Genomic DNA, 20312 nt, shown 5'->3' with positions numbered 1-20312 from the left:
CCATAGCGGGAGTTCACTGCGTATTAGTTTTCTAAGCGTTATGGGAGCGTCATGCTCCAGCGGAAACACAAAGTGATAGGCCGAGATCCCTACTCTTTTGTATACCCCTTATCCCTACCACACCTTATAAGTAAATTTTATAGTTGTAGATGGTATACTGAGGTTGGATTGGCAGAGTTACGTTAGGTTCACACAAGCAGCTTTCTGTTCTTCAGGTTCCCTTTTGGACCCGAAAAACGGACACCTAATCCGCTTAAGGCTGGACCCCACGTGCAGGAAGCTAACAAAAAATGCAGCATTTTACAGTCTCAGCACTTTGCACTAAAATTTGTGCAGTGGACATACTGTGATTTCCAAATCCATTGTGGTTTTTGAAATCGCAGCATGTGAATTATACCTATAAAAACGCCAGCGGTTTCCCGATAGGTTATAATTGAAGCAGAAGGTCCATAGAGGAAAACTGTGCGAACCTTCAGTGCAAAGCGCTAAGGGAAGAACCATGGTGTCACATGACCCACAGGAAATATTATCAATAATCCCATAAAATAAACATCAATAATAAATCAAATATAAATAAATAAATAAAGACACAACAACTTTTTAGTGCTATAAAAATTTGGCCGTGATGTTTTATTAAGGGGTTACCAACATAAATTATTAAATATTTTAATGAAGCAATAAAATTAATTGATAGATAAATAAACAGATAAATAAATAATCAAATAAATACACAACCATAACAACAATAATTTGACTTGACCATCAAGTCCACCCAGCAGTAGCTGGGCGACTAACACCCCCTCTAATAAAACGTCACGACAATTCTGATGACCCGAACCAATAGGGTGGGCGGGTGGGCGCTGCCTTTCTTCCTCAGATGATTCTCCTCAGGAACTGGCACACAATTACAGCTGAGCTGTCTTTTATGTACAAATCTGCCGCCACTGGAAACATCTGCCCAATCAGCTGTTGACCTGGTTGCTAGGCAGAACATCTGTAATCCAATCAACTGATGACCCGTTACTGGGCAGAACAACTGGAAACTTCTAGAACCTGCTCGTGCTGGGCACAGCTGACCTTGCTTAACCCCATGGTAAGCACCATTCGTAGAATTACCTCAGAAAATAGGGGAGGACATAATTAGAACAAACCAAATTATAAATTTATCAAAAACAGCACATATTACCACCAATTAATATTATTTAACCAAAATTGCTTCCTGGGGACAGTGACACCATGCGCCCCCACCGTTATGTCACTTTTGGGGGCATTTTCATGATGAATTTCCGCCGCATTTTCTCCCGTAGAGATTTTTTTGTTGCGGGATGTTGCATGGGGCCATAGCCTAAAAAAATGGTTACCTGACGGAACCCCCAAACCCTATAGACTGTAATGGGGTCTGCAGGGATTCCATCCGAAAAATGTGGAGAGAAAAGGACTTTTTTCTCTGCATTTTTCAAGCAGATTCAGGGACAGAATCCCTGAATGGAGCACGAGCGCTGGTGTGAATCCACCCTTACCTTCATATCCATTACTACCTTTTTGGAAAGAAAACCATTTTACAGTATGGTTGTGCAGATTGGACCCCATTATCTAGGAAAGATTCCGGCTCTTAATTCATAAATGAGGTTCCGTTCTTTGAAGTAGTATATCATAAACTGTACAGCATAGTCTCCATGTGGCAATGAAATGGTTGACTGCTGAACTGATCTGAAATGCCATAAAAGTTGCATGTTTAAGGGAATTCATTAGGAAGACTTTATTTGATATCTTTTGCCCACATGGATTACAGATAGCTCAGATGTATGCCCATGCTCCTGTTGAGATGTGTGCTGTCATACATGTTATGTAATTTTAAATAATAAAGAAGAATCTTTCAATTTTCCACGAAACCTGGCTGGAATCAACTTCTATTTTGGATTAGCTCAGATGTATGCCCGGATAAGGAAGCTATCTCCATTTTAAAAGATTACTTTGTAAATCAGGGGCTGATTGGAACATTGTGATGTTTCGCGATTTCTTCAAAGACAAATGCGACCAGATAAAAATCTGCTTTTAATGAGTTTGGCTTTATAGTCTATATTTGTTGGCTGCAGATGGTATATATGCCATTGCACTAATGTATAAATCCAATTGTAATGGAAATAAATTAGGTTACTACATGTGCTCCACCGGAGAGTCCGAGTAAATTATTAATTCAATTTGCTCTCAAAAAGTTGGATTCTAGGCCAGATTTGTTGAACATTAAAAGTACAGATTTAGTAGCAAGAAAGGTATAAAGGCACATGTAAGGAAATCACTGTTCACCGCTATATTGATATATCCTGTATAAAAGGGAATCATGCACTTAAAGGGAACCGGTCAGGGTGATTTGGGACACCCAACCAATCACAGGTCCTTATGGATCAAGGGATTTAGTGTCTCAAGTAGCGCTCTTTTAATACCCGTGCCCACAATAAGAATGTGGCTGTTTCCACTTCACCTCATTTATTCAGTCACAGTGCCACACATGGGAATGTGGTTATGCCCAGTACTGCAGCTCCACCTACTCAAGTGAATGATATGATGATGGCTTAATATGTGTGTATATCATTGCATTACTATTGTACTGTCACTATATGATGTATTGGATTATAGAGATATTATTATAAGCCAGTATATTGTATACTTAAAAATATATTTCTATCTAAGTGTTCAATGTACTATAATATTCAATACATTATATATATATACTTCTACTTATGCCTCAGCTGTTGTTTATTACATTATATATATACATTATACCACTGAAGGTAATTTAGCGGATGTGGTAGTAGTTGTTGTCCGTGATGGTACCCGATGCGTTGGTAGTTCTCCCAATGTGCTTCCTTTTGACGGTAGTCTGGAAGATGTTTTATTTGCTTCACCCTATTGTTCGACTGTAACCACTCTGCCAATTGCTGCACCTATCATCGAGGGCCCTTCTGACCAAAAGAATATCACAAATGAAAGCATCCCAGGGGAACTGCCACCACCATCAGTTACCTGCAGGCCACCTCAGCACTGCACCAACTTGGGAGGTGGGCTGGAGACACGGTTGAGTGTTTCGGTCACCACAGAATATTTTGGCCACCTCTCCCATTCGCAGGGTCGCCTCCAGTGGATTACTGCAAATCATTGGAGGGTGGAAAGGGAAAAAGCTTAAAGGGCTTAAAGTCTCTCAGGGCAATTTGGAACACTAAACCAGCCACATGTCCTTATGGAGAGGGATTTAGCGTTCCAAATCACCATGTTATATCGCAATCCGCTTTAAAAATAGAAAAGCTTTATACTCACCTATTGGTTGTACTCCCAAGTCCTGGCACAGTTCTTCAGTGGAACCAGGGAAATACATGTCTGCTTTAGAGCTGCTTCACACGGCGTAAGTGCGCCGTTCATTTAGACACGTAGACACGTGTCCAAGCGCGGCGCTTCAAAACAGAGCCCATTGATTTCAATGGGAAGCGCGCGTATATCGGCATATACACGCGCTTCCGATTGAAATCAATGGGCTCTGTTTTGAAGCGCTCGGACACATGTATACGTGTCTAAATGAGCGGCGCGCTTACGCTGTGTGAAGGGGCCCTTAGGGCGCATGCGCAGGTGTTGGGAGCACCAGAGATAAGACTCATCCAACTCAACTGCAGGAAAGTTTTATAGCGGGGCAATTTGGGACACTGAACCCTATTAGACCTGTGGGTGGCTTAGGCTCCATTCCCACGGAGTAATGCGCCACGCATTCAGACACGTATATACGTGTCAGAGTGTGAGCGCTCAAAACAGATTCCATTCACTTCAATGCATGCCGGCTCATGTGCGCTACACATATAAATCAATGGATTAAAAAGCCTCCCATTGATTTCAATATGTAGCGCCATAAGCCGGCACACATTGAAGTGAATGGGATCTGTTTTGAGCAATCACACTCTGACACGTGTATACATGTCTGAATACGTGGCGCGTTACTCCGTGGGAACGGAGCCTTAGTGTCCTAAATTGCCCTTACAGGCTCCCTTTAAGCAATGTATAGCGTGCAGAAATCATCCTAAATCACATCTCAGTGTACCCTCACAAGACTCCTTTGAGAAACAGATATTAGTGATCTATTTCCATACATTCACTTATTCACTTTTTTTACTGACTGCAATAATGTGAAACAGTCCAAAGAGCAGAGAAGACCCAGGGAGCGCTTTGTGTGTACACAATATATACAGTAATTAGTAACCAAATCTTCCCTTTTACTTTACAGCTTTTGCGGTCATTGCCTTTTAGATCTCGCCATAAGTTTTAAACAAAACCATTAAGTGAAATGACCCGAGGCGCAGAAAATAGAGTCACTTCTCAAATGTAATCTCATTTTAATATACAACAATACAGACTATTACACAAGGACGAGCGCCGTTATGATGTCCCTCTCCTTCATTTTTAAATACAGTCCAAAAAAGGAACAGATTGAGCAGAGTAGGGCAAATCTCACACAGAGGCCTGAAAACCATGAAGTCATCTGGTCATACACATAAGATACTGCCAACAAATTGGTTTGGACAGACTTTTCCCTTGGGGAAAATAAGGCTTGTTTGAATCTTAAAGGGGCTATCCAGCAAGTTTTCATACTGATGACCTATAAAGAGTCCAACACCTGGACCATGCACAGATCATCTCTTCTAGCAGGCTCCAGGTACCAAAAGCTGCTAGTGGACAGGTAACGGGTGCAACACTGCTTCTATTCAAGTAATAGGAGTGGTGCTGCAATTCACTGGCACCAACGCTTATGCAGTGGATGGCGCTACTGTACCAGTCCTATTACTTGAATAGGAACAATACTGCGTGCTATGCTAGAAGAGCTGATCTGTGTGGGGTCTGGGTGTTGGACCCCACAGATGACATAATGATGACCTACCCTGTGGATAGGTTATCAGTATGAAAATTTGATTTGGGCCCGGAAAACCCCTTAAACCCTTCCTGTCCTTTTTTTTCCCCCTACAGACAAATGGTTCGTAGGTGTACAGTAATCATTTATCTTGATTCTAAGGAAAAGCTGAGTTTATTTTGAGAAGCTAAATGTGGACATTTACACCCTACATTACTATTATATGACTGGTAGATTCCAGCAGAGGTGACTGGTTTTACCAACAAATTCACCAAATATCATAATAGAATAAGCCCTGTACTTATGTATTACTGGGTGTGTAGGGACCCTACTGTAGACCCCCTTTTATGATCCAGAACACGGACAATCTTCGCTACTGCTCTGTGGCACTCAGGGCATTACATGGTCAGACAGACAATAATTTGAAGGATATGGCTAGACTTAACTTCCATCAGCTGGTGAAAGTGGTTAAAGAAGCCGGACCTTTCTCTTAGGGTCCATTCACACGGAGAAATTTGGTGTGGAATTTCAGCGCTGAAAAAAAGCCTCCCATTGACTTCAATGGCTTCCTTTCTGCCTGTATTATACCTGCCAGTGTTTCCGCAGGTATAATTGACTTTCTGCAATTTTCATTAACACAAGTGTTTTTGAAAACAGAGATTTTCTGCTGCGGATTTTATTCTGCAATGTGTGGATGGGATTAGCCAGAATACTTATTGTTGCACCAAGGGGCCTTATAAGAGCGTACAGATCTCTCTTCTTTTCCACAGACCGTTGACCTATCACGGACCTTACATGTCCAAAGATTGCAGGTGTGTGAATGAGGCCTAAGGGGGAGTTCACACAGAGGAAAGTGGAGTGCAATCTGGCACGTATACACGTGCCGGCAGAGGACGCGCTCAAAATGCTCCCATTCATTTCAATGGGTGCCTGGATCGTATACGCCGCGTTATTTTGTGGCCGTGATCTTGCGGCCGCAAAATCACGGCCGCAAAATAACGCGGCGTATACGCTCCTAACTCCCATTGAAATGAATGGGAGAATTTTGAGCGCGTCATCTGCCGGCACGTGTATACTTGCCAGATTGCGCTCCACTTTCCTCCGTGTGAACTCCCCCTAAGGCTTGTGCTTGTCAATGAAGATCCTCAAAACAAGCTTAGACTAACTCAATACTGGATTCCATTATCCACATAACACTTGAGTGGAGAATGGCCGGATACGGTTCTGGACCCTACAAACCGCCACAACCTTTATGCACATGGCTGGAAGCAAGGACAGGCTCAGCGGTCGCCTCTAATAAGATTTTGTCACTTTTTGACAAAGAAAGAACCATAGGCTCTGGTATCTCCTAATAATATTCAACTTTATTTGCCTTTCACTCTATTATACAGTACAGTATTGTAAGTCATTCACATTATTCCTAGTTCTTGCTGAGTCCTCTATTCAGTACAGCAATGATCGGCTCTGTATAAGTGACGGCCAACAGGTGGCGCTAAAGCTGCAGCTTCTCAGCACGGCGGAACACTTGTTCTGGTCTCTGTTCCTGACCGAGAGGATTTGTCTGAAGCCCCTGCGCGTCTGTTACCAAGGCAACGATCCCCGGCGAAGTTTCTGCGCCCCGATTTCTAGTCTATCGTCCGTAAACTGCTCCGTTATAACGGTCCAATGGATCCGTATCCATTTACCAGAGACTGAAAACCAAGAATGAGCAGGTAATGGCTTCTCCATAGAAACAGCAGGAGCAGCTCGTCCTTACATTGTCACTCCATGATGAAATGGATTATCTTTAATCGGCCCACAGTCATTTGAGAATGATCAGCTATTCATTGCAAGGCCGTGTTCACACGTGACAGATTTGTTGTATAAGTTGCTGCGATTATTTTATACATCCACGTGCATGCTACAGCCCCATACAGATGTATAGAAGGGATATACAGTATGTGAATATAACCTCAAGTCACACGTAGTGGCAAAAATATTCCAACATAATGCAGATTTTGCTCTTGTTTGGATTCAACCCCAGCACTACAAAGCGATGGTGCTAGAAACCGGACCTCCGTGCTGCCTGAATATGGGAATATAGTCAAAGGTTTCCGAAAGTAACACCAAAATAGCTAAGAAATGTCTTTACTGGCGGGCGATGATAAATGATATAACTGGTGTCACTGTGTTCTGAGTTTTTCAGGACTGTATTTTCTGGATCCGCTTCCAAAGTCAGCGCGTGCAAGGTGAGGAGTTTCCATCCTGTAGAAAATGTGTCAATGCTAATATGGAGTGTTATCAAAAGTAACATATTGTAATCAGTACCTTATGTGTCTATAGTTTAGTTATCTATTCTTCATTCATAATGAGATTTGTTTTTGCCTTGTGTCACAGTGGGCACTAAGGCGTCACCCTGCAGAGTATTTAGATACATGGCTTGGTTATGCAATACGCAATACTAGCTTTCCAAGTAAGGCTTGATTCATATCTGTGCATGGGTTTCCATTCAGGGAACCCGCTTGGGGACCCCCCCAAATGGAAAACTAATCCGCATGAAAAAGTGGTTACCTTAGGAAACCTGCGGACCCCATAGACTATAATGGGATTTGTGTGGTTTCCGCCGCTTGCAGAGCTTTTCCCTCCACGTTTTTCATGCGTAAAGGAGAACGGAATGGCCCGAACGCAGATGTGAACCGAGCCTGAAGGAAAACCTAGCTACAACACTTGGCATCCTTTTTTAAACACTTTTTAATAAGGACCTTTCACAACCTCCACCAAGTATTCAAGTATGTCCTCGGCCTTAGGGTTGGTTCACACTAGCGCTTGTATTCCATCCGCAAGGAGTCTGCATGAAGACCCCCTCGAACGGAATACCAACGCTAATGCAAGCGCAGTGCAGTTAAGTACATGGAGCCCATAGACTATAATGGGCTCCGTGTGCTTGCCACACACTGCTCGCACAATTCATTCGTGCGGGCAGTGTGCGGCAAGCACACAGAGTCCATAATAGTCTATGGGCTCCATGTGCTTTGCAAGCACATCACTTGCAATTGCGATTGCATTCCATCCGGGGGGGTCTTCATGCGGACTCCTTGCGGACGGAATACAAGCGCTAATATGAACCAACCCTTTGATCACATTTAGCGAAATGAAGCGTGGGAGACGGTTCCCTCTTTTGTCCCGTGCAGTAAAGAGCTTAAAAAAAAAAAAAATGATGTAGAAAAAAAGCACAGCAAAAACGTGTTGCATTTTTTTCAGCAGCATTTTTGCTGCATTTTTCTCTGTGCTTTTTCTTCCCTTATTAAATCTATTGGGAAAGCGCTTGCGTTACCAGAGCCAAAATTGACATGCAGAATTTTTCAAAACGTGGCTTTTCCGCCGCATATTTTTTCTGCACTGTGTGGATGAGATTAACCAAAATCTCATTCACTTTGCAGGTACTGTAAAGCACAGCGTTTCTTTCCACTGCATTTCCACAACTTGGTTCCTTAGCGTAAGGATTTTTTTTTTTTTGTTAGATAAAAGTAAGAGCAGCAGCTATCAAAGATCTCGGCTCAGAAATGCAGTGTATATAATAATAATCGACAACTTCATTTCTACAGATTATGGGTCCCTCTCTTTGCTTTAGGAATTAGAGATGAGCGAGTACTGTTCGGATCAGCCGATCGGAACAGCACGCTCGCATAGAAATGAATGGACATAGCCGGCACGCGGGGGGTTAAGCGGCCGGCCGCCGTCAAAGTGGATGTACCAGGTGCATACATTCATTTCTATGGAGCGTGCTGTTCGGATTGGCTGATCCGAACAGTACTCGCTCATCTCTATTTAGGATCCTTTGCTCAGCTAGATTTGTGCCTGTAATATATCAATGAATGATATGAAGTCGCTCAATTTTAATTCCATATTCACTGTACAAATATTGGGAGGGGTTTGATTGTACATTTGTGTGTGTGTCCCATCTTCTCATAGACTTACACTATTGTCAGCTACACACCCCCCTTATTTACACAAGGAGATGTGCCAACAGATGAGCACCCACATAAAAGATGTGATCAGCCAACAGACAAGCTTTCCGATCCCTGGCATGTTTTCAAAGGGCCTTCATCTGGGACAAACACTAGTTCTCAGTTCACAGTTAATGGGGGTTATTCATATGACTGTTATTATGACAGACCATCAAAATATAGGTCATGTCCTATTTTGGGCCATTTTCACAGATGCGTTAAAATGGGGGCCCCTCAGGTGCCATCTTGCACCTCTTTCATGTGAATCTAACCTGTCATACTCCTTCCCTTCATCCATATCCCCTCTCATCCCTTATAATGTCATGAATTCTGTTTATATGTCTCCTGGGCTTAGTCAGGAAAGTCTTTGCAACAGTGTAGTGGTTTCACTCAAACCAAGAGATAAACTCATGTAGCAGAGCAGACCTTGAGAAATGAACAGTGCACATGTGAACAGTGTTCAATGTGCACCTCACTACATATTATGGACCGAGATCTTATATCATTACTGCTGGTTGACCTAACTTGGTATAATAAGGATTCCTAGTATAGGCCTTAGTGAACTTATACAGACTCCATTTTCCGCAGTGGATAGAATGATAGCAATAGTTAATTTGGATCATATTTGGTTACCATGACTCTTTTTGGGCTTGCACATTGCTATATAGTTATTGTTCTATTTTATCATTTTGTTTTCTTTTCCAGAAATTTGGAAAGCTGGAAGTTCTTGATTCAGAAGGTATTAGTTCTTGATGTTATTTGTAAAGGGCTATTTTAGATCTTGGAGCATGTCAAAAACATCATATTAACTGGGTTAAGTTTCCGCCATTATGGTTGATGGTATATCGATATGTACAAAGGTCTCCCCAAAATCTATCACCTTTCCACAAGATATGTGCTAAGTGTCTGATAACTGGGACGCTCACTGAGTACAAGGATGTGAGTCCTATGTGGTGGTTGAGTATTTGTACTGCACCCTCCATTCAAACTGTATAGAACTGACTTTGTGCACATAAATAAACACTGGACTCCTCTTATCATGATTGGCGGGGATCAGGCATTGTGGATGTATGCAGAGCCCAGAAAGCCGAGCCATTAGTCAGTGACAGTGACAGTCCCGGCGTTACGGCAGACTGCCGAACACTTCCCATTCACTTCAATGGGAGCGCTCGTAAACGCCGCTGTTACGAGCCCTCCCATTGAAGTGAATGGGAAGTGTTCGGCAGTCTGCCGTAACGCCGACGTGTATGGCTGTGATACACGCCCGGCGTTACTCAGTGTGAATGCCCCCTTTAATAGTTATTTGAATCAGGGACATCTGAGTTCATAGAGGAGATCGCCCTGTTGTAGATCCTTGTATGTTGACCAGAGACAAGCAGCTACATAGGTCATTTCTCAGTCTGGAGGACACGGCACATCTGAGCATTACATGGACATCCCACCGATTTCACTGAAAATTGTGCAATGATTCATTATCCCAGCAGTGGCGCTGCAGGGGGAGAGACCACTTCTGGAAATAATGTTGTTTCTCTACAAGAAATATGTATCTAGTATATCTGACACTTTCCGTACATTAATATCTGATATTTTTTCTATTCTCCACTCTAGATGCTGATTATCCAAAAGCCAGTATACCGATGTCTCCGTACGTATAGTAGGCGAATTTCTAAAGACTTTTATGCTAGAAAGTGGTGTTAAAAATTGTTTGTGCACAGACGATTTTGTTCCATGGGAATGTCAGGAGCCGCTGGGAGATCAGCCTTGCATTATATATTATGTGGCTGTATTCCTTCTGTAACAGGGGCTAATGTTTCAGCCTCAGTTACAGGGGAAATACGAAAAAAAAAGGTAATGATAAAATGCCCCACAAAGGTCTATTATGATCTTAATGGGCGGCACGATGTGTAAAAAATAAGCAACTACAAAAAAATAAAAAATTTATCGACTATTAAAAAAACCTCAAAAAACTACTAAAAAAAAAACAGAAAAAAATATGAAAAACAGACAAGTGTTCCTCCCCTTTTTTTCTACATTTATCCAGATATTTAAAAAAAAAAAAACATGCAGAAATAAAATTGACATAAAAAGAATTTCCTATGTATCATCAAAAAAAAGACACAAAAATTATTTGAATAACCCAAACGGAAAAAAAAAGATATAGCCTTCAAAACCGCATGTACCAAAAAAAAAATTAAAATACGTCCAGTCATGAACCAGGGAAAATGGCCCCAGGCATGAAGTGGCTAAAAAAAAATATTGCAATGATATAACTGTAGTATGTAAAGAGAAGTTTAGATTTTGTTGATAAAGGGGTGCCAGTGAAACCTGTCATAACAGTGTTAATTTGGGGAGTCCTAGAAACGGAAGCAATTGTGTGAGTCCTTCTTCAGTACTTTTTAGGGATTCCTGATATCACATGGCAACATAGAAGCTTCACATGAATTACATGTATTAACTATATGGACTAATGATAACATTGTTTGTTTCCTCTCTCTGTAGCGTGAATAATTCTCAGAGTCCAGAATTCACAACAAAGGTATTTTTAGGTGAAATATTCTTTAAAGAGAACCTTGCACGTCCTTGCAGATCAGCAGTAATATATACCACTAGAAATCTGCAGCGAGATGAATTCAGCGCTGCCACCTTTGCCAGTATGCGCCTGGGTGCAGGAGATATCAGTGCTGTTAGTTTCAGCACCGATCTCCCTCCACTGTCAGAAGGGCAGGGTTTACTCCTATGCGTAATTGTTGGGGTGTGAGGATGCACCCCTGACAGTATTCTTCCATAGCCTTTTACTGTCAGAGGAGGCGTTCATTACCACCCAGTAGTGATGCTGAGCTGTAAGGCCCATCCTTGTACAGTGGAGGGTTAACGGTGCCGTTAGTAACATGGGTTGTGGGTAAGTATGTGTATAGTCAGTAAGCTCAATGGCTCCCCCTAGTAGTGTGTACAGGCAGCCAGAATTTTTAAGGCCATTTACTATAAAGGGGAGCGAGAGTATAGACTATCAGTATTAGATCTGTGGGGTCCTGGGTGTTGAAGTTGATGGGATAGCGCTGCAGTACCTACACTCTCTACTACAACTTGTACAGTGAGTGAGCAGTGTGGCTCCCAGAATGTAAGCAATACCAGGAGCCACACTGTCTCTGTACAGCTGATCTGCAAGGATCTTGGGTTTCAGACCCCTACAGGTTTAATATTGATGGCCTATCCTAAGGATAGACCACCAATACTAGAAACTGATAACCCCTATAAGCCATACTTCACATTTCTGATACCCAATAATCATGTCATGTTTTTGGCTACAAGGATTGCTCACAAACTAGAGACAAATCTCTGCAAATATAATGTATGTAGATCAAGCTGGATCTGTTACTATGGAGAATAATCTGTGTATACAGCCTTTATCGTAGTCTTTGTGATATTTGGTTTCTTTACAAATAACATTTGTCCTTTCTTGCAGTGCCCTATAAACGTTCAAAATGGGAAACTACAAGTGCTCGGACCCAAAGGTAATTCTACTACTAATCTATTATATTAGGCATAGTAGGGCAGAGTATCTAATTAGAGATGAGTGAGTACTATTCGAAACTGCCCCCTGCGCAGCCAGGGCGCAGGGGGTTAAGTGGCCGGACGCCGGCACAGGCTGCGTGCCGGCTGAGTCCATTCATTCCTATGGGAGTGTGCTATTCGAAACGGCAGTTTCGAATAGTACTCGCTCATCTCTATATCTAATCCCATCTAATGTATCTCAGTGACTGATACTGGATAATAAATTTGGTACATTTTCAGACACATTTATCTAATTTTACACCACCTATTGTTTGGTTTCATTTGCAACAAAAAATTTTGTGCAATTTGTGGAGCAACATGGTGGCTCAGTGGTTAGCACTGCAGTCTTGCAGCGCTGTAGGCCTGGGTTCGAATCCCACCAGGAACAACATCTGCAAGGAGTTTGTATGTTCTCCCCGTGTTTGCATGGATTTCCTCCCATTCTACAAAGACGTACTGATAGGAAAAAAAAAAAAGAGAACATTGTGGTCCCTATATGGGGCTCACAATCTACATTAAAAAAAATTGGTGCAATTTTACATATTATGATGAAAATTAACCTACGCCTCTTTACCATTAAGTCACTCCCCTTTTTAATCAGAGCACAAAGTCTCAAAAACTCACAATTGGCAGAATGCAGGGCAATATTGGGGCACAAATTAAGCCAAAATTTGGGCACATTTGGTAAATTTCACCCAGTGTTTTTTTTTTTTTGTTTTTTTTTTATTGGTATACTTGTGGACACTCCAAATGTATTGAACTGAATGGTCAAAACAGATCATTTGTGTGTTTGAGCACCGTTTTATGTATTCTTATTCACTATTTAATGTAATCTTAATTTACTCATTTTCAGAGGAATTGGTCATTCATCCTTATGAAGCAGGCTCAAGGTAATTTACTTTTACTTTTAGGCTAAGGCCTCATATTTCGGAAAGGAGTTAAAAACCACTGCGGGAAAAAATGCAGCAAAAAGGCATCCCTTTTTTTCCACAGCGTTATTAATTGCCTTTTCTCATAATTGATGTCATGGTCATCAGTCAGGGCTCGTTCACATCTGCGCCCGATCTTCGTTCTGCAGGTTTCCGTTTCCTGCACAAAACAGGGGCAGGAGACGGAAACCTGCCGGCATCTTTCAAACCCATTCATTTGAATGGGCTTGAAAAGTGTCCGGCCGTGAGCGCCGGTGAGCATTTTATGCTCTCCGTGGCGAAACCATTTTTTTAAAACTGGACACAGAGTCGGACATGCAGTACTCTGTGTCCGGTTTAAAAAAAAAAACGTTTCACCACGGAGAGCATAAAACGCTCACCGGCGCTCACGGCCGGACTCGCCATGACAGGTTTCTGTCTTCTGCATGCAGAAGACGGAAACCTGATAACGGAATCCAGACGCTGGGGTGAACCCAGCGTCACAAAGCTTGTTTGACCTAAGAATGGGTCAGCAATGTCATAATCCTGGAAAATCCATTTAATATTTGTTAGTTGTAATAATATATTTCCTACTAATTAAACAATATCAGAGATATGTCAGAAGTTTACTTGGTGGGGGTCAGGAATAGCATCGCTTTCTGATCAATTGGGGTTTGACTTCCCTTAACTTGGCTGCGCTATTGTGCAGGGAAAAACAGTGAAAGGGCCACTGTGCCAAACTAGCAATGTGGGCCCTATATCCTCAGGATTGTAGGTATCCTGGCAGGCTATCATAAAGTGGAGGCACATCTCAGCAGTATACCATCAGTGATGATCCTTTATGACTATTGCTCCTATTTCCATGTGTGTGAAACCTGTAAGGAAACAATGAAGAGCTTGCAGACATTCATGAAGCATTTACATGTTTGCAGATTGTCCAGGCCTCTAATTCATCTTCATTTCCCGGTCAATGGTGCAGATCCCATGTGGGACGCAATACAGGGAAAAATTGATTTTGTTCCTTTAAAGTAGATTATTAGTGACATTATTCAGCTTTAACTATATTAGAAGATTGACTGGTTTTCTATTTAGAAAGGGGGTGTAACCTGTGCAGGATTATACAGGTGCTATTATGTGAACAAAGTAACTACACCTCCTCACCCAAAATGCATAGAGCTGGGTAATAACAGATACTTGATGCTTGATTTTGGGTATATAAGTGCACAATAGCAGGACTAACAATTCCCTAATATGGCCCTATCATCTGATCGTTTAGCAGCAGAAGCATTTGGAAATACTAATGTAAAACCTTGAAAATGTATATTTGGCCCTGCACCACTTCAAAAAACTTGCACTGCAATCTGATCAGTCCAGATCCCAGAGAAGGACTTGCGCAGATGGCATGTTGTAGCAATGCGCTATAATTTTGTGAAATGGTATTACTCCACAGTCTAACATATATAGTTCAATGGAGTTGTATTCTTCCTTAGACCTGGCAGCGCAGCTGGAAGACAAGAATCAGCTGGGAGAAAAAGTTATATCCCTACAAAACAGATCCCACTGTGTACAGTAAAGCCCTTGGCACACAGGTATGTATGGCATGAGCGCAGAAGATTCATATCCATGCTTAGCTCCCATATACTCCATGTGTGCATGTCTGTAGAGGAAACTACTGCAACTTCATAGATTGTTTGAGTGTTTTTAAAGGTGTTTTCCAGAACTTTTATATCAATGACCGATCTGAGGTTGGGTCATCAATATCATAACGATGCAGGTCTGACTCCCAGAGTCCCCACGGATGAAGGAGCCAAAGCTGTACTGGAAATAACAGAGATCCATAAATTGTGCAGTGTCCCAGAAAAGTGCTACAGCTTTCACCCTTTTACTTTAAAGGGAGAGAGCTGCCGTAGCATTCTGGGCCAATACAAAGTTCACGCCGTTGCTATTTCCGATTCTGCTATTGCTGGTTCAATCAGCTGATCGGTGGGGGTACCTGGAGTCAGACCTTGATATCTTTGAGCTATCCTAAGGATATCTCATCAGTATAAAAGTCTCAGAAAACCCCTTTAATACAAATACAGACATGTACACCTTAATATTGTGAGCATTTAAAGGGGTTTTACCATTTAGCCAAGTTACGGTGCACACTCAGAATAGGAGACACGACTCCCCCTTTCTCATGACTGTATACATGGGAAGTTAATGAACTGCTCCTGTGCGTATCAAGCTTACTTAGAGCAACAAATCCAACAATGCCAAGTCTAGTTAGCATATAGATATGTCTCTGATGATATGGACTGATGTTGTAAATGCTTTTATTCTGTTTGCAGCAGTAGTATTCCAGATTTCAGTGCACCCAGCTTACAGATGAGCTCGCTGGAAAATAGTAGATCGCAGGAGACATCCTCCATACCAAGAGGCACTGGTAATGACCACTGTTGCCATATTTTAAAAAAAGTTTAAAAAAAAAAAAGTAAAAAAAAATTCTGTTACCCAGCCAAGTGTAATTAATATCCACAATATCCATAGACTATAATGGGGTCCGAGTGCTTGCTGGACTGAAAAGTAGATTGGGAACTACTTTCCTGTCCGCACGATCCCTGCAGAAATCTACCGGTAAGCACACGCACTCCATTATAGTCTATGGGCTCCGTGTGCTTTAACAGCACAGCGCTTTGCACTTGCGTTTGGTATTCCGTTCGGGGGGTCCCCATGCGGACTTCCCCCGGACTGAATCCAAAGGTTGATGTGAACAGGGCATTAGTGCAGCAGCTCCATCCACTGCATATCAGTGGTTCTAGAGAATTGCAGCAACATATCTATTACATGAATAGGAGCAGCCTGCACAAACTAGTGTCCACTGCACCAGCTTCCAGCTGTTTGAACAGGCTGCTGGAACAGCTGATCTGTGTGGGGTCCAGGGTTAGGTCCAGAAAACCCTTTTAAGTTTTAATGTAATGTATCCACCCTGGCTTAATAGAATGTGATTTTTGGTTGTAATAATGACCTTGCATTGGTATTTCTTGTGCAGATATAAATGTATTCTTTAGAATAGTGGAGGTCCCAGAGGTCGAACACCCATTATAGAGTGGTGGTTGGTAGAGCATGTGCCTCAAGTGCTTGTTACTGGAAAGGAGGGCATCAACAAGCCACTTAGCCCAAAGATATAGATGTGGGGCTAGAGTAACAAACTCATTATTTGTCCCATGTAAAAGAAAGGCTTTCTGTGCTTCTGGAAATGAGGTTTACTTTTTTTTAGTAAACTGTTCAGCTTGTGTAGCCCTAAAACCATTGTCTAAGCTGGAATGATTATGTGGGTTTTATTGCCATGCGGCTGGTATATAGTAGTATAAATGCATCTTAATTATAGTTTGGGAATATTCTATATTATAACTAATATAGCGACTACAACTAAATGAGCGCTGTGCACCTGAGCTATGTGTGTATCACCCAGCACCTTCCCTGACCCTATGAGATGACCCAATTTAACCACACTGCCTTGTATGATTTTCATTACTGTAGATGAAAAAGAAACTACAGGACCTCAATCATTGGCCATTCAGAGCGGCAACATCAAAGGACGTCTGGAGGAGTCTAGTGATGAAGATGAGAGCGATGATGAAACCGGCCGGGCTCCCATAGAGCTCCTAGCAGAGGTGACATGGCTTTGGGTTAACAAGCATGGACTTTTAATGAGCCCAGTGGGATGGGAGCAATAGACACCATTAATATAAACTATGTTACTCAGGGTCAGGATTACAATGGCGACAACCTCAGGCTGTCCAGTTATCTCCAGTGTCTGTATTCTTTACCCCTACAAGCCTGAACAGAAATTTTTCCTCCTGTCCATAGAGGATACACATCACATGGTCTCATATTATGGCATGTTACTCTGTATGTGTTCTGCTCAGATGTGAATCATTACTATATGTAATTATTAGATCATATTAGGTTTCATTACTTTGTGTCACTTTTTATTCCTATTTTTCAGTTCATCAATGCTGTAATGGAAGAGGATTACCAAGTGGCACAAAAGCTGTGTCAGATGAGTATGGATTTGTTCATAGTACACATATAACTGAGCTTGGGGAGTGTTCTTACATATCGGTGCCTAGGCTATAATAGTGATATATAATAACCCCTTAGTGCCCCTGTAGTCCATTATTAGAATACAGCGTGCTGCGGATGGCCTGGATAGGGTAGTAGTGGGAAATATGATTCTTCAATATCCTTACTGCTTGTAAGGAGAGCCCTTCCTATAATAACATTGTATTAGGAAATGAAAATAGCTCTGATATTAATTATCATTAGATGACTGTTATGACATTTTTAAAGAAATACTTCCATCTTAGTGATGGCATATTGTTAGGACATGCTACCTAACCGGGGTCCAACTCCTCATACCCCTACCAATCCTGCGGGTTAAGGAGGCAAGTACAAGTATTTTAGCGTTCCTCTTCTAAGTTTTCCCTGCACAGTGTTACCCCAGCCACCCGCTGTGCAGGGAACTGCTGCCGTCCCCATGCATTTTTATTAACCTGTACTTCAGTTCCCTGCACATGTCGGGGAAAAACTGAAGAGGATGCAGCAGTACACGAGCGCCTACACGAGCCCATTTATTGCCAGAACCCATGTGGTGTCAGAAGTCAGACCCCACGATTATAGCAATATAGCATACACTAGCTGTATGATATCAGTTTATAGGGTAAGAATAACACTTCTAAGTTTCCTTTGCAAAATTATGAAAAGTTCTGCTTAGTTTTGTAGTTATGTGTTTGTGTAAAAGCTATTGAACAACATAACCACAGTTACACCTTCCAGCAGCCATTTGGGAAAGAGGAGTGTAAGGACATCAGAACAAGTCCCTGTCTGTACTCATCTATAAAAGATAATCTAATGTATATTTTGATAAAGGGGTTATCCAAGGAAAGATAAAGCGTACCAGTGTATTCTCTTCACTGTATAATCTTTATATATAAGCAGGTCCCCCAGAGTCCCATGTATTATCTTTGCAGAACTCATCAGGGTAGGGCAATAGCCTGTGTCTGCTGTCTCTCCTGCTGTCGCTATAAATCTCAGACACATGACCGACCCCACTCTACTCTATGGACCTGTAGCCAAAGTAGAGAGGAATTGTAGACGTCTTATAAAGAAGCAGGGGAGCACAGACATGTGCCATCCTCCCAACCAGAATGTTGCTGCCGGATTTCCAGGGTAACCCTGTTTGAAATCACTGTTCTTAGCTGGGGCCTATTTCCCTGATCACCTTTCTAAATACCAAGTCCTCATATGTAGTTATATGTTGACAGCATTCCCATAGACTTATTTGGGTCTACCATGTACATGTGCAACAGAACATAATGTAAAGCACCATGGAATTAATGGCGCTATATAAATAAACAATAATAATAATGAATATCCAATGTAGGCTTTCTGATCTTTCGTCCGAAAGTAGCAGAGTCCTATCTTACTAATGGGAGGAAAATATATTTTAAATTTCAGATATTAATATTAATATTTCCAATGTTATAATTTTAATTTTCTTTCCAATTTTAGTCCTTCTATATGAACCAGAAAATCCAGAGGCAAAACAGTTTTCACCACTTATTGAGGAAATGCTGAAAATTGGTAAGAATGGCAGATTTCTTTATGATGATATTTACAGTATAAGAGATGCAGGTTAAAGAGCTTTCCTTAGGATATGCCATCTATATTAGATCTGCGGGGGTCTAACACCTGGGACACTGCAGATCAGCTTGTATCGAGTCAGCGCAGTTCCCAGTGTTGTTTACATTTCAGGAGCTGCGCTGTTCACTCACCATACAGACTGTAGCGGTGGATTTTGGTACCACAGTATTGTCCCATTGAAGTCTATGGACAGCGCTGCGGTACCTACACCCAACACTACAGTTTTTGCAACAAATGAGCCATGCAGCTCTCAGAATGAAACAATAATGGGAGTCTCAATACAGCAGATCTGTGGGGCTCCTGGGTGTCAGACCCATGCAAATTTAATATTAATGACTTATCCTAAGTTCAAGGCATCAATTGTGGAAACAGGACAATCCCTTTAACCTACATCTCATATATTGTGAACATGATCCTGGAGTTGTGCTATCTCAGTACAGCTGATCTTATATTGATGGTCTTTCCTAAAGATAGACTACCAATTGTAGAACCTGGATAACCCCTTGAATGAATACTAGTACCAATACCACTTTACTACCACTTAACAGAACCTTTGACTTTGCGTTTTTCATGTTGCAATGTTCTTTCTACCATGAGCATGCTAATATAATGCTTTACAAATATATATCCACAGTTAAATAGTAGATGAGGTTGGATGAAGACATCAGTCCATCAAGTCCAACCTATAACCCTACAATCCCTACAGTGTTGATCCAGGGGAAGGCAAAAAACCCCATGAGGCTCATGCCAATTGCCCCATTTCAGGGGAAAAAATTCCTTCCCAACCACAATCTGGCAGTCAGTATAAAAATCCTGGATCAACATGTCCTTAAAATCTAGTATCGATAACCCGTAATATTGTTCTCTTCAAGAAAAGCTTCCAGGCCCTCTTTGAACTTGCTCAATGAATCCACCACTTCCCGGGGCAGAGAGTTCCAGAGCCTTGCTGTTTATCATCCAATGGTAGTCACTGTGATAAATCTGGCACCAGTTAAGACTGTCTAGTCTAAGTCTACACTTTCTAAAAATTAGACAGAATTAGTAAAGCTGTCCCATTTTGTTAAATACATTGCAGAACAACAGCAAAGTAGTGAAGACGAGGACAGCGAAGACTCAGATGAAGAGACTGATGAGGAGACTGATGAAGGCACCAGCGATACAGATGATGCTGAAGATCATTGCACTGCCTAACATATTTCATAAAACCCTTTTACAACCTGGTTTCTAAAAAGATGGACTCTACCTAAAACGGTTGAAAATACAAATATAATGGTATTTTGTATTAATTTC

The 20312-nt window shown here is 41.7% G+C and overlaps 1 protein-coding gene across 1 annotated transcript; it reads left to right on the top strand.

The window, feature by feature from the left end:
* Nucleotides 1-1012: 1012 nt before the first annotated feature.
* ERICH2 (glutamate rich 2) lies at nt 1013-20254 on the top strand. The gene is made up of 14 exons (XM_075285460.1): nt 1013-1093; nt 6336-6527; nt 6577-6600; nt 9580-9613; nt 10483-10519; nt 11374-11410; nt 12338-12386; nt 13280-13316; nt 14825-14923; nt 15665-15759; nt 16857-16990; nt 17326-17383; nt 18891-18962; nt 20098-20254. Exons 1-14 carry the CDS (start codon nt 1013-1015, stop codon nt 20211-20213), a joined length of 1065 nt encoding a protein of 354 aa, XP_075141561.1. The 3' UTR covers nt 20214-20254.
* The last annotated feature ends 58 nt before the right edge of the window (nt 20255-20312 follow it).

The sequence above is a fragment of the Leptodactylus fuscus genome, chromosome 8 (assembly GCF_031893055.1).
Source record: "Leptodactylus fuscus isolate aLepFus1 chromosome 8, aLepFus1.hap2, whole genome shotgun sequence".
NCBI lineage: Eukaryota > Metazoa > Chordata > Amphibia > Anura > Leptodactylidae > Leptodactylus > Leptodactylus fuscus.
The sequence above is the reverse complement of the archived record's forward strand: the minus strand, read 5'-3'. Positions and strand labels throughout refer to the sequence as shown.